General features: G+C 39.9%; 1 protein-coding gene across 1 annotated transcript; it reads left to right on the top strand.

Annotated features, from left to right (window-relative positions):
• Positions 1 to 12,861: 12,861 nt before the first annotated feature.
• Positions 12,862 to 13,959, top strand: LOC139716590 (5-hydroxytryptamine receptor 4-like). Its single transcript, XM_071628117.1, has one exon. The coding sequence runs from the start codon at positions 12,862 to 12,864 to the stop codon at positions 13,957 to 13,959; it is 1,098 nt and encodes a 365-aa protein (XP_071484218.1).
• Positions 13,960 to 15,331: the final 1,372 nt, after the last annotated feature.

Below are 15,331 nucleotides of genomic sequence, written 5' to 3'. Positions count from 1 at the left end.
GTCATATTAATGATAGATGACTTACTAACCCTTTCTGTGCCAGGGACTTTGGACGGGAGGTACAACGCTATGGGGTTTTCTGTGCCGAAATCGACACTCAAAAACACATAAAGGATTTTACAGCCGCGAGAACTTATTGACGTTTTCATATTGGCGTCCTTTGTTCACACTTAAAATCTAAAGCGATGCTATGATCATGAACTGACGCGTTTTGCTCGTTTCTTTGGACAAAATACAAATCAAAGTAAAGCAACACTTACTGCAAAAAAGTAAGACCTTTGAAGGCGTAACGGGATCCAGAAAACACAATACCATACGTAAATATTTTCCCCCTTAAATTTGTCCTGCAGTGTACATCTTTGATTATAAACTACAACCACGTTCGTTTGTGTTTCCTATCAGTATTGATTAATCTAACAAAAAAATTTCGAATTAGGTACAAAATTCATGGTTACGCTGATGAAATACTCATCATATTGTCTGCCTGTCCATCCTTGAACGCAACATAGCATTACAACTTTAACCTGTCAACTGAACTGCAAGACGGGTATTGCACTTTTGCTTTCTGTTGCAATCCGATACGATGAGTCATTTTGCACGCCCTCATCATAGGTCATTTCGAATGGATACCCACAATTTGTAGATAAAGTCAAGTTTTATAATCACTAGATGTTAATCAGACGTTATACTTTCGGTGTAAACGTGCATAAAGTTTATGAATCACTACTCCGGCCAATGCCTTCATCATTGTCAATGAATCAACATTAAGTTTACTTATTGCACCCCTGCGTGGCCGTGATGTTACTAGTACATGAGGCAATATAGCCTTCGAATCAAATTTTGAAAGTAGCAAGGGCAATTTACTTTCTACGGAAAGTAAGGCAATCTCTTCTGTGACGTTAAATTGAAAAAAAAAATCTTTCGCATCTGTTGTAGCTTATTGTATGTGGTTGTGTGAGTGGAATGGATCCGACTTGTTCTATATAATTCGATGCTAGCGGAGAACTCATATCTTTGGACTGGACTTGTGTTATCTTCTTACGTCATCCACCCCTAAGCTCGTATAGACCATTGGGATGCAGTTGCTTTGGTAACAAGATTGTTCTCACTTTCCGTGTCCTCTGTACCCTCCTCAGTGGTCTGCACAAGACCCCGTACAATGACAGTGTCGACGGCTTTAAATCCCATTTAAAATGCAATTGATTATACGTGCCTTGCCCAAGGGCCCCGTCCAAAGGGCCCCGCCCAAGGGCCCCACCCAAGGGTACTGCCCACGGGCCCCACCCAAGGGCACTGCCGCTGCTGCCAAGAGACTCGAACCGCAGACCTCAGGATTGAGATTGCAAGGTCTCATCAGCTGAGCCTTAATGACTTATTATTTCCATTGCTGTCATGTGATGGCAGCGTCGTCCACGGGATACTTTGCCTACAGCACTGGCATGCTTAATGGGAAGCAATGCGTAGGATACAGGGACATGGTATGCCGAACATTCCGTAATTATAGTCAAAATTGTGCTACCTAATTGACCCTTCAAAGTAAAGAAAATGGAAACAAAATTATAGCGTGTTCCTGCTATGGCACATCCTGTCTCCCTCTACCCTGTCTTGTGCATTGTCCTGACATAAGAAAGGCGTTCGAGGATAGGAGCTCTGTGGACAAGGATCGGGGATCTTCAACTCGAGATTGTGAGCTCAAAGCCTGCTGGGTGCGGAGGGCATAGATCGTCGGAGAAACAGATTTTTTTTGTTTGTTTGACACACTATGTATACGTCTTGACCCGAATGCATGAAAAGGTATTTTGTGGCGCTGTTGGAGAACAGTGTTTATACTGAAGAAGTTACCCTGGATAAATCAGTGGTGACACGGTGTGATACCGACTTGATGTAAAATAATTGATGGCTGTGATTGGAACCCCACCAAGACTAATCTCAGATTACAAACACTTTAAACTGGCAAAAGTAGCAATTTACCTCGTCATTTTTCTTCTTCCGGCTAGGTTTATGCTCTATTTTAACTTCTATATTATTCATTAACACACACACAAACACACACACACACACACACACACACACACACACACACACACACACACACAAGTACATAATTGCATAGTTGAGAAAGTAGAAAGAAGATAGGAAAGAAACAGTCGAGTGAAGAGGGCAAAATAGCATCGGTATTTTGATTGGTCGTTACACGGCTGACGTAAGCAGAGGGGATGAATTTAGGCCTTAATTTTCATCAATTGGAATGGGTAATAATGATTTCAAATCTGTTGCTATTCTCCCCGGGAACGAACTGCATAAAACCTAATAAGTTGAACCTCTTCCAAGGAGGCTTACATTGAGAGAAAGGCGGGATGCTGAAATTTCGCCCCAAAGAATTACGCGCACGAGAAAAGAACTGCACAAAATGCATCCGTTGCGACCATTATGTTTCAGACTCGTCCTGCCCTGAGCTGTCGGAGTGCATTCAGTGCTACATTTGAGGCATTTTTATAAGATGTCCGTTCTCATGTCTGCCTATACCTGAAGATGACTTCAATCCTAATGGTAGGATTCTACTTTTGACCTTTTACAAATTATTTTGGTCTGGTTGTGCCACTCCTCATCGCACACCAATAAGTCTTTCTTGTAATTTTGTCCAAACCTCAAGTTCACTTCGGATATCAAGGTCACTTGTACTCAATTCTATTTCCCTCTTTGATTTATCAATTTCCGGATAGGAGAAGGGGCTTTTATTTACATACTATCTACTTTGGGCAAGCACTGTCATAGCTGAGATATATCACGAATGCCTTAACTGGACTGTGTTTTGGTCTATCTCATTGTGGGTCCATCCTGTCGCAGACATGCTTTCTAAACTATATAATTTGAGAACATGACAATCGGAAGCTAAATCGATTTCAATTGGGTCATGAGGTGAAAAGTCAAAGGCCCACATTGCACATTTCAAAGGAATGCCCACACGTAATGGAATACAGACACACACTGTTAAGAATCAATTTTACATCGTCATGTGTTGTTCATGGCAATAGTTGATAGTTATGTCTATAAATAGATAACTAAATAAGTAGAAAAAAATACCCATTTCATATTACTTTTCCATGATTGCACTTTGGGTTATCATGGTCTGATTATTTTGTAGTAAGAGCTCGCGGAAGAAGCCATTGTTGGATGAAGAAACTAGCTTTTATGATATGATATAAACTAAAAACTATACAGCTAGCGTCAAGAATTTGTAAGTCATGACGTTGATTTGAGCCTTGTGGATAAAAGAGCCTAAAGTTTGACCGCGAAGGTCCAGTGGACAAGGCTCTCTGAACTCAAGCAGGAGGTTGTGGGTTCGAATCCTAGTTGGTGCGTACAACCCTGCGGACGTGACGTGCCACTCACTTTATCTCTCCTGGCGCAGGGATGCGGTTGAGTAGTTGGATAACATCCTTGTATATGGCTCTCACTATTGAGGGGTGATGTTCGTTATTCCAAAACACACTAATTCCCTATACCCGTGTTCGTTAACGCGAAAATGAAACAGGGTTCGTTAATCCAAACATTATTGTAACGTTATTCCGAATGTTTGTTAATCCGAAAATGAAATAATGTTTGTTTTTTCCAAAGTTTCGTTGATCCGAAAATGAAACATGGTTTGTTATTCCGGAGGATGGTTAATCGGAATATGGAAAGGAGGTGTGTATGTAAACAAACCTCCCGGATTACAAGCCTTATTTCATTTTCTGAATAAGGAACCTTCGGAATAACGAACTGTCACCATATTGAGAGCGGAGGGGGGAGTTTGCGTCGACGCGGGTGGACAATGCACACGTGCAGTATAAGATCGTGGAGCTAATATTTGTACAAGTATAGCTCTATGATTAGATGCAGGAGCAAACTGAGTTTGGCGTGACAAACGAGAAGCGGATGGGCCGTGACAGTTCTTGCTATAATATGCACATCACTCCATCAAGGACTTCGACTAATTTAGACGAAAGACGAAGTTAATGATCATCTCGACCACCACCCACGGCTGGCGGTTTTCTCTACGCGGGAGCTCTCGAGCAAGTCTCCTCAACAGGCGGAAGTCCGGCCCGTTCCCCTATACCCCTAATTCTACCCTCCTTCCTACCCAAACCCCCATGTCACCCCTTCCCTACCTCCAACGTCTCCTCTTTACGGCTCGAGTCATTCTTATTCAAGTGTAATTCCCCTCTCCGTACTTCCTCTTCAGTATACTGCACATCGACTCTCACGTTCAACCAAAGGAGGTACTTGTATATACCTCCCTGGTTCAACGCACTCCGTTAGCATGACGTAATGTGAATGTTTCGTAATAAAGAAAATAAAAAAAAACCACACGTAAGTGTTTGCTTACTAAATAAACATGCATTCATCCACACAATAAAAAATCATACCTTTATGCAATATATACGTAGGCCTATGTATTATACAGTATTCATGAAATACCTGAAAGTGAAGTCACTATACCGTTTTGTGTTTTTTTTTTGTGTGTGTTTTTTTACACTGCTTTGGTCATGTATTTTCTTTTTATTTAATCATCATTTCTCTCTGTATTTTACTTGCTTTTTTGTCATTTGTTATTTGTCAATTTCATAAATATTCCTGTGTATTTTTTGAGTTCTGGCCTTTCGTTTGCGTGTTTGTTTATTATTGCGTATCAAATGAATGTCGACTTTTGGTACGTGTGTGCGTGATTGTGTACACATAAATGCATGTACCTCTTAAATTCCTCCTCATATCCAACTAGACGATATCTTGACACTTAAATCCATTCAATACTTATTGAACATTGAAAAAGAATGTTAAAATCACAGCACCTACAATTTTGAGGTAATGATATCATTATCTTGCAGCTTGTCGAATGTTTTGTAAAGTTGTACAAATTATAAATACTGTAAAATAAGTGGAAAATATTATGACCGCCTGCGGTTCTCGTTAACCTGTTGTTAACATCATCATTAAGTAATATAACGCAAAGAGAGATCTATTGCACTCTAGATTACTTTGAGTCGAAGTATGATTACAATCTCAGGGATCAACACTAACTTTTTTTCCTCTGTGGCCCGTTCGAAATACTAAAATCTGAAAATCTGAAATGTTGGTGGCCCGAAATAACAGGAAACACAACAATCCAATTTGAATTTTAAGTGCCTCGACAGGCTATGAAAGATATCTATGAATTCACGAGGACTATACTTGACCGCACTTCTAACACACATTAGGGCCTATATATAATATGAGAGGCAATCTGATGGAACTCCCCTTTAAACTCACTTATGGGATTTTGGGCAATTTTCACGTCCGCCCTCGCCCTGGTCTCCCGCCTAATGCCGAGTCAGCCTCCCAGCACGAACTCTAATTAGGACATCATCGGCGTCGTCTGCGCCGCGGCATCGGCGATGGCGGATCGTGATTGCCGGCAGGGTTTGGCCAGTATTGATAACTTTGGGCTGGTAATTAAAAGATTCGAGCAGCACGTCGCTGTCAAGTCAAATCGCGCCTCCCGTCTCACATCAGTTCGAATCATAAGCCTCGCCCACAACCGTCTCAATTTGAAATTTTGACTTCGTCCAGAAATGTTGGTGACGCCGATATTGTCCAGGACCACGTCTGTATTGAGTCATTGACAAAAGATACGATTAATTCATTTTACGATATGCCGTTTTAAACAAAGTACTATAAACGTCACGTAATCTCACGCTTTTATCTTGGAATTAACATTAACAAATAAATGATCATATCACTGGAAATTAATCAATGTTGGCTTGAAGTATAGTGTGACTCAAAGACAAAATTTTAACTAATATTCTACCATATTCTATTCACGATCACTTAAACAGATTCGAGAAAGTCATATTTTGCGTTATAACCAGGGAGAGGTTAATTACTATTTCATATTTCAAGTATTTCATATTTTGTCATTGGAGTACGTGTACCGGTGTAGGAGTGAACGATACAGAGAATTAGTTTTGGCTACCAAGGCTGAAAGTAGAGCCTATTAGTGGCAATACCACAACCCATGAAGTATGTGATTTCTCACCCTTAAGGGACACACACACACACACACACACACACACACACACACATACACACACACACATAAACAAACATATTTGTGTGTGTTTTAATTTCAATCATTATTTTTTGTTGATTGGAATACCAAGTGTCAAATATCCAGTTGTAATTTTTGTTATCGTATTTGTATGTAGCATTTCATACCCGAAACATAAGAATATGTCAGAAACAGGTCGATGGAACGTTATATTTTTCAAGTTTGAATGTGAAAGAATAAAGATTATTGAAAAAAAGTGAGTGTGTGTTTGCGCAATTGCAAGTTGCAATCAATCGCAAGTTTTCGTTGCTAGAAGCTAGCTTGCAATCAATCAATTGCAAGACTTGCGATCGAGTTTGGGGATTTGCAGTTGATTTCAACTTTCTTGCAACGCCCCTTATTTTGATATACAGGTTAAATATATCATTTAGATACATATACGTATACATGATACTATTACACTTAAACATAATACATGTACATGAACATGTACATTATGTATACAAATTATACATACAATATACATGTACATATACATATACATATACATACACATATTACTATACATATACAAATACATATACATATACAAATACATTATACATATACATACACATACACATACACATACACATACACACACACACACACACATACACTCACACACACACACACATGCACATACATAATACATTGTACATATGCATATACATATACATATACATATACATATACATATACATATACATATACATATACATATACATATACATCTCTGGACCCAGTCTTACCGTTCAAAACTTCAACTACCATCAAAGTCACTGTCTTTGATTTGCATGCTTGCTGTATATATAATTTTTCCCCAATGGCACAGGTAGTCAGTCACAAGCAAACCGTTTAAACGATTTTGATTGCATGCTGTTGAGGTAGATGTATCCGGAATGACGCCTTTGTTAGATTAGCTGTGAGCTTGAAAATGATACTGCGTGAAGCCTGGAATCCAGGGGGGGGGGGGAACTCAAACTGTCTAACGCGATTACAATGTTACAATTTACATGTCATTATCTTTATCTTTACCAGGGTGAAAGCACACTTCGTACGGAGCTTTCCCCTAAAGAGGTGCTACTTTGGACAAAGGATAGCAACAAAAAGCCAGTTTCCGCTTGGTTTATCCAAATCCACACCGTGTTGGCTTTTGTAAACAAACTTAATTGTGACGTACAGAACAGCAACGATTTCAGTAGAATTATACTTTTTAGAGTAGAAAGTTACGAAAAACCCATAGACAACATTTTACGGGTAACATCTGAATTCCGCAATCCTTTATCCCCTATTTGGGTTCAATAATGTATTCGATTCTTAAAGACAAGACTTCAATGTAATTAGAATAAGTAATACGTTGATAAATTAGATTTGTTCTTTTTTTTGCCATCGATGCAGCTCATTAAATGAACGAAAATTATATGTCAGATTTTGCATCGATTTGATGGATTGTAAAAAAGAATGTTCCGGTTATCATACTTAAGATTCTTGAACAAAATTAGTATGCCCCTCTATTCTCTAATGAAACAATTCATCACGAAGATTCATACGCTTGATCAAAACCCAACGACGCGACATACATTCACCAGGCTTTGCTACTTAAACAGATTTGTATTCGGCCGAATACACTTCGCTTGCTTGTTTGTTTGTTTGTTTTTAGCATTTTGACATTAAAACCACAAAGATATACTTTCCTGCATTTCCAAATGAGTGATTTCCAAAGTGATTAGGATATGGCATTTTTGTCACGATGCTTCCGTTATGTAAATTGCTCAATACGTTGTATTCCCAAGTCGCTTCCGCGGACAGAAATCTGCATAATAATGTGAATTATCGTCACCCGAGTTGATCACGTGCATCCATCTTATATACCTCATGAACTTTTCTGAATTTGCCTTTGTTTTTGTTCTATTCTTTCCAGTTTCGTCAAATCAAGTTACGGAAGTTATCGCGCTTGCCGGGAGAAATATATTTCCTGTTTTTATCATTCTCTGTTCACCCACGTCTTAATAAGCAGCGGAAATGTCAGATGATTAAAATGATATAATTATACCATTGCGTGTAACATACAGACCTTGTTCATCTCTGCCCTAATTAGCTGATGAGCTTATGTCAGCGGACATTTCATATTATCTGTTGTTTTATTGATGTGCGACTTATTCTCTATTGCAGTACTACAAGCATATTTTGTGTAAAATGTGTTTATAGTGTAGCATGATAATGGCAAACCACCACCACACGAGGGTTCAAAGTTCAAGGTCAAATTGTAACGTTCCTATCGCTTCATATTCTATAGGTTTGCTGTGCATTGATCTGCCGTTTCTTGGCACACAACATTATGTTTGAAAAAAAAAAAACACCTTTTCGTCCTAACTAGACATGGATTCTGTTTTGTTTTTATGAATGTCTTTCCGTTTGTATTTTAATTTTATGTTACGAAACATCATCTCCTTTTTAGATGATTCTTTTTCTTCTTGTTTATGGTCACATGACGGAAGCTGGCACGATATGCTTTTTTGTTCTGCTTTGTTTTACTAATGTGCAGAATATGGAATTATACGCCCGCGGGAAATTGCTCTATACCGCAATGATGGAAGCGGCAAACAACAAGTCCTTCGTGATGAGCTTGCAAAACAGCATAGAATAACAAATCCTAGGCGTTGCCTGTTTTAAAGGAATGATAGGGCTCTATAGTTTTATTTGAGAGGGGGATTCAGATCTTAACTTTTGCGAGATTATTATAGAAGCCACTTATGAAATATGAAAGGGCATACGTTTCCTATAATAGAGGAATTCAATATTTATTGTTATAAATGTTTTCTTTTTCTTCTTTGATGGACATAAATAAATTATTGAATTGAATTGAATTGAATTGTATTGAATTGAATTGAATTGAATTGAATTGAATTAAACTGAATTGAACTGATTTGATAGGAATCGGTTTTGAAATGGCTGAGATATGAAAAGGCAAAGAAAACCTAAAGTGGTCCTAATAAAAGGTGGGCCCCACCTTTTATCACGACCACTTTGTTTTGGGATATCCCAGCCATTTCAAGTCTATGATTTTCATCAAATAAACTTTGAATTTATCTTATAGAATTGTATGCTCTTTAATTTTTCACAAGAGGTTTCTCACTATCTCACAAAGAAGTTTGAAACCTGAATCCACATCTCAACTAAAACTAAGCCATCCCTTTAACCCAGCTCCGCCGAAGTGTGTGTGTGTGGAGCAGGTCGACTACTATTATTAAAGTACAACTGTACCTGGAGGGTCTGCGGAGATGATTGGTTTGTTTGAATTAAAGTAAGAAGTAATCTGGCAAATGGACGTTACATGCCTCTATCTACAAGACGTTAATGACACTGCTGGATGGAGAAGCGAATCGACAGTATCCGGAGAATCGATGGACCTTGACCAAGTCTTTGCTATGACCTTTAGGTCAGAACGGCGAAAGCTCAAGCTCATAATACTCATGATGGATACTCATTGTCAATAAAACCAAAACAACCAAACTAAACCAAGCAATATAACAAACCAAAACAAAGCGTAAATTCTCGCCATGTCGCTCACGATCGAAGATCGCCTGTTCGCATTACGAGTGACGAAATTAATCTAATTCTGATCAGGCAACTAAATTACAAATCCAAAGGGAAAAGGTACCCTAATCATCCTTGTCCTCTATATACTTGTAGAGATGTTTCCGACTCACAGAGGTCTTTACACTCAAAGATGATTTTGTGCACGGGTGTGTGTTTACTCATATAAATTTACAGTCCCATTGTCGATAAAGCAATTACTTCTGTGATAGGCTTTCATTGCTTTTGGCATGATCGATGCCTGTAGTCCGAGAAAAAAAAAAAGCTACACAGTTTAAACAATGGACACTCATATTGTCCATCGTTAATAAGGACACCATCAACATGAGGCAAAGAACTCCCCCCGCCCCCTCTCTCTCTGTCTCTCTTGACATTACGATCTTCATTACTACCTTGAAATTAGCCACAGGCAAATGTACTGATAATCAGCTTTGTTCCTGCACTATTAGTATTCTCATCGGATAGTCGTAATCTATGACATGCAAATGACGTGAAATATCCCACAGAGGATGCGAAAAATGAACTGTACTTTTATGATTGTGAATATTTAATAACTTCCAATCTTTACCACATTCTATTTGATCCAAATACTAATATAAATCTACTCGGAGAAATGGGGGATATTGCCTATTAATAGTTTACTGCTCAGTTTGCTTTTTTCTCTCTACCTATATACCGAAGCCATCTTTAAATAAAAAGAGTGGATATTGTAGAACTGCACTTTGTCATAATAATTTCTATAGTGCTTTTCCACTGCAGAGTACAGTATATGAAAGCATCCGGAAATGTTCAACATGTCGTCCTCATACTCTGACACCTCAATGTCGGAAATCTGAGAGTTAATGGGAAGTTCATGGTTTCTTCTCAGACATCCTTCTATGTCCTGTTGTTTATTTGAGTTGTGCCAAGGAGCTGTGTTCATCACATTGATTGTATCCTCCTCTCTGTAGAATGTTCAAAACCTTCGCACGAAAGCGAAGTGTTAGCCATAAGTTCCCCGAATCTCATGACCAGGGCCCTGTTTTATGAAGAGTTATAATTGATTATATAGTTGATTTCTATGGAAAGTCTATGGCAGCCTGTGTGGTAAGGAAATTCATTATCGATTATATCTTTTGATAAAACTGGGCCCAGGTTCCTTTCTATTGTTTTTCGCTCAACACCTTTACTCACACTGTGAATTATGAAGAGCTCCTTTCCAAAATGGGTTATGTCCATTTTTCATCGAAATTGAGTTTTCAACAGCAGCAAATCCATTGGTCAGCTATGCAGCCTCCTATACTGAATGAAGAATGGATTGAAATAATACAAACGTGAACAAAAATTGTAATTGATGTTCCATATTGGGCTGCTGTACAACCCTAGCAAAAAAACAAAACAAAACAAAACAAAAACAAAGCTACGTTTTTCTCAAAAGTCAACAAGAAGGACCTTACTCCTTTTGGAAAGGAGCTCTTCATATGCAGGTGTCTCAAAAACGCCATATCATCATTTCAGATTCCTATTAAACATGTCAAAAACTCATTGGAGGGGTGCTCGCCGCACAAATATTTTCAGCAATTATTTACGCAATCTTCTTAACTACACGCCTACAGAGGTTTTCATGATCAATTATCAGGTGAACGACTGCATGAAGATCAACACCAGAGCAGGAAAAGTTTCAAGGTGGCACTTCCGCCCGAAAAGAGAGAAAATAAAACAGAGAGACGTGTTTCCTTCTATTGTCGGTGGAAAAATTGACAAGCACAAATCGTCCTTCAAAATTCATTCTAGTTTGTGTTGTGTAGAGAGGAGCGCTGCGTATGGAAGGTGGTAAGATGTGCACAGTATATGGAGCTCGAAATGTTCTCTTTGGAAGGAAAAAAAAGTTCAGAGGTAGCATTTCAGACATCGGTGTTAAGCGATTTGTCTTCGGTCCAATGACATTTAGTATGTCCATTTTCATTGTGTTGCATTTCATATGTCTTAGAAATAAGAGAATCACTTTGAAGGCATTCGGGTACAACAGTTACAAAGGTAATTACAACGAGCTGAAAATAGAGCATTCCACAAATGCAGAGGAGTCAGCAGTAAGCGGAACTGCGATCCGACTGATTTCCTTGTCTTGTGACTGTATACCAATTACGCGTATAGCCACAAATGAAATGGGATGGAGCAGCAGACATTGGAAAAGAGATATCGAGTTGATACCAAATTTTTGATACCAAATTGCTTTTTGAGTATTTTTTTTAAAAGGATGGTATAGTATTGGTGGAGATGAGGATTGGGCTTTTAACTTTTTGCGAGATATCAAGAAAGCACTTGTGAAATGGTTTAAGCATACCATTTTAAGAGGAATTAAAAGTTTGTTTCATGAAAATCGGTTATGGAATGGCTAAGACATCCAAAAAACAAAGTAAAATGAAGCCATCGTAATAAAAAGTGGCTCCCGCCTTTTATTGGGATTGCTTTTTTTTGGGTGTCTCAGCCATTTCGAAAACAAATTTCATCAAATAAACGTTGAATTCCTTTTGAAATTACATGCTTTTTCATATTTCGTAAGAGGCTTCTCATTATCTCATTCAAAAATGTAGAAACTGGAAGTTGGGTCCGAACCAAAACTATACGATCCCATTAAACAATATTTACGTTTACACATGTTCATTTCATTTTTCAGTTTAAATGGTCGTATTTGACTCTGATGATGCTGTTTGTTCAGGCATAGAGATTACGTCATTCATCACAACCCCCCCCCCCCCAAAAAAAAAAAAAAAACAACAACAACAACAACAAAACAAAACAGAACAGAACAGAACGCAACAACCACAAAAAAAGCAAAAAAAAAATGCTTTTGATGCCCCTTTACTATCAGCTTTGTTCGTTAACTTTGTACGTTTTGAACTTTCCGATCAAGTGAAGCAGAGTGGGGATGTCGATGACTCTTAAACGTAAGTTACCACAGGGTATTGGTCCACCTATCTGGTTATCACTACACGAGTTCCAACATCTCGTTTTAGATGATTGATGATTATTGATATCTCGCATGATGACAATATCTTTAATTTCGAAATGACCCACACTTGCCAATACTCTAATTAAGAATTGTCATGTTCTTATTATGTGCAGGTGAGTGTCCAGAGAACCCTCTGGCACTTTCATCCGGAATAACGGGTACCATGACAGAAAATATGACGTCACATCCGCCTTTCACCCCTTCACCAGTTGGTGGCACTACCTCTGATGGATCGACCCCTTCAGTGGATGGCAGGTCTTTCAAGTTCGATGACTACACCCAACACGTGATCCTGTCCATCCTTTTCATCATCATCTGTGCTCTTGGCGTCTTCGGTAACAGTCTGGTGGTGCTCGGCGTCTTCCTGTGCAGGAAACTTCGGACAGTGACCAACGTGTTCGTGGTCAACCTCGCCGTGGCAGACCTTTTAACCTGCATGACGATACCGTGGAACGCCGTGGCCCTGCTGAGCAAGGGTGGCTGGCCGCTACCCGAGTGGGTGTGCGTGGTGGTGGCCCTAGTGAGCTTCACGTGTGTGGGATGTAGCCTGTTCACGCTAGCGACGATTGCGATCAATCGCTGGCTGGTCATCACGCACGCCCTGCACGCTTACCGCAGGGTCTACACCCCGCTTAACCTAGCCCTGATGATCGTAGCCATCTGGACTATTCCGTTCCTCGTCGCGCTCATACCGCCCCTGATAGGTCTCGGAGAACTCGGCTACGCGGAAAAATACAGCACATGCTCGCACAAGACCACGCATGAATTGTCCGACTACTACAGCGTGCTCCAGGCCCTTATCTTCTACCCAGTCCCACTAATTATTATTATTGTGTGCTACGTTAAAGTGTACCTCCACGTTCGCCGACACACCAAAGCCATGACCGAGCAGGCTGAGGGATCATCGTCATCCATGCACGCTAGCCTCAAGCGACAGTCCAGTCATCAGCAGATGCGTCTGAGCAGACGACAGCTGGAAATCACCAAGAACCTCTTTTATGTTGTGCTCGCCTTCTTCATATGCATCACGCCATACGGCGTGGCGCTCATGATTCCGCCCAGCGACCCTGCCATTCCGTGGACCGCCGCCATCTTGCTCTGCAACAGCTGCATCAACCCAATCATCTACGCCACCAAGCACCCGAACTTCAAACTCGTCTTTAGATGTATGCTTACGTGCCAATGCAGCAAGATACCGGAGCAATCGGAGTTTCTGCGATCAGTGCGATACATAAGCTCGCAGCAGCGTAACTCTCGCTGACAGGAGTGAACATCATTGTTGCTTAAAGTAGAGTGGTTGATAAGAATATAAGTAGTGACATGATGGTGTGTCGTGGCTTGCGAGGTCCACGGAGCTCAGAGATCTTTCGCCTTTCTGAAATCATATTGGCGCCAACCCTAGCTAAACGCCTATAAAACACGAACAGCATTGCGCAAAGACGTTTGGGGCTGGAAACCCTTTCGCGGAGTGATATCATGCCCTCGTGCCAAGAGAGTTGTAATTCTTGAAGCCGTCCTCGCGATGTTAGGGTAGAAGCATGCTTTTGTCAAGACTTCACTACTTCACGCAAGCGTTTTCTCCTCAAACACTGCGTAATTTAGACGCATTAGATAGTTATTGGCTGAGAGGATTATGACTGGTAGGCACTTTGATACTCTTTTGGAACTCTTCCTCCTGAATGGAAAAAGTCCGCCATTGAAGGGCCAGATCATTGTGATTCGGCCGAATGGAGTCGAATGTGCATTGAAGTGACGTATCACGTGAGAAATGGAATGAATCCAGCACAATATCGACTTGTAGGCAATCAGAGATGAGACAGTATAAGTCATAGCTCTTTAAACATTTGCGAAAAGATTACCTAGGTCCGTATCCTGCCAATAGAGTACAAAACACGCCGTAAATTCATCGCACCGCTGTACATTTCAGATGTATATGAAGTTTGTTGTTGCTGTTGTTGTTATGTATGACAATTATGTTCACTGGTCAGATACTGTGCCTCTTTCATGAAGTCAAATTTCTCTTTCAACAGTAGTTTCCTCTGTTAACCAGCAATTAAGTTTTACCGGTACGCCAAAATTTTGTGTATATCAAACGAAACAGGTACTTGATCGTCATTGAAAAGTTTTGAATTACCTGCACATTTCTGGGGCTGTTGGGCAGACAAGGTCCGTGTTCGGGGCTCGGATCGAGTCTTCGTAGTCGTGGTATTTTTTGACTTGTAGGACCTATATGTTTGTGGGTCTTGCATTATTGATTTCACAGACAGTTACCGGTACGTTTGAAAAGAGAAATGAATCACAATCAAAACCAGCATTAAGGACTAGATTCATTTTGATTTGTAAACTTCAGGTATAGCTCTATGCATCAGTGTCCATAATGTCACCAGTGTTCTTGGGCGGTTAAAACAGATGTTACGCGATATGCGATTTCGAAGTGTTTTTCCGTCAGTCGTGTTCCCATTTATGGTCGTTTCTATATCACAGAAGACACTGTTACAGTGAATGAGAAAGGGGAAAGAAAATAATTGTGAGTAAAAGGGAGGGAGAGAAAAAAAAGTGCCCAAATTGAACTGAATCTAGAGTGGGAAGGAAGAACGTAAAAGGAGAGGGTCGCGGTGAAGTCAGACATAAGG

This window comes from Diadema antillarum, unplaced genomic scaffold, assembly GCF_040938485.1.
Source record: "Diadema antillarum isolate AM-2024a unplaced genomic scaffold, OU_Dant_1.0 scf00000067, whole genome shotgun sequence".
Classification (NCBI taxonomy): domain Eukaryota; kingdom Metazoa; phylum Echinodermata; class Echinoidea; order Diadematoida; family Diadematidae; genus Diadema; species Diadema antillarum.
The sequence above is the reverse complement of the archived record's forward strand: the minus strand, read 5'-3'. Positions and strand labels throughout refer to the sequence as shown.

Coding starts and splice junctions, on each gene's coding strand:
- LOC139716590 (XM_071628117.1), top strand. CDS start 12,862: ATGACAGAAAATATGACGTCACATCCGCCTTTCACCCCTTCACCAGTT.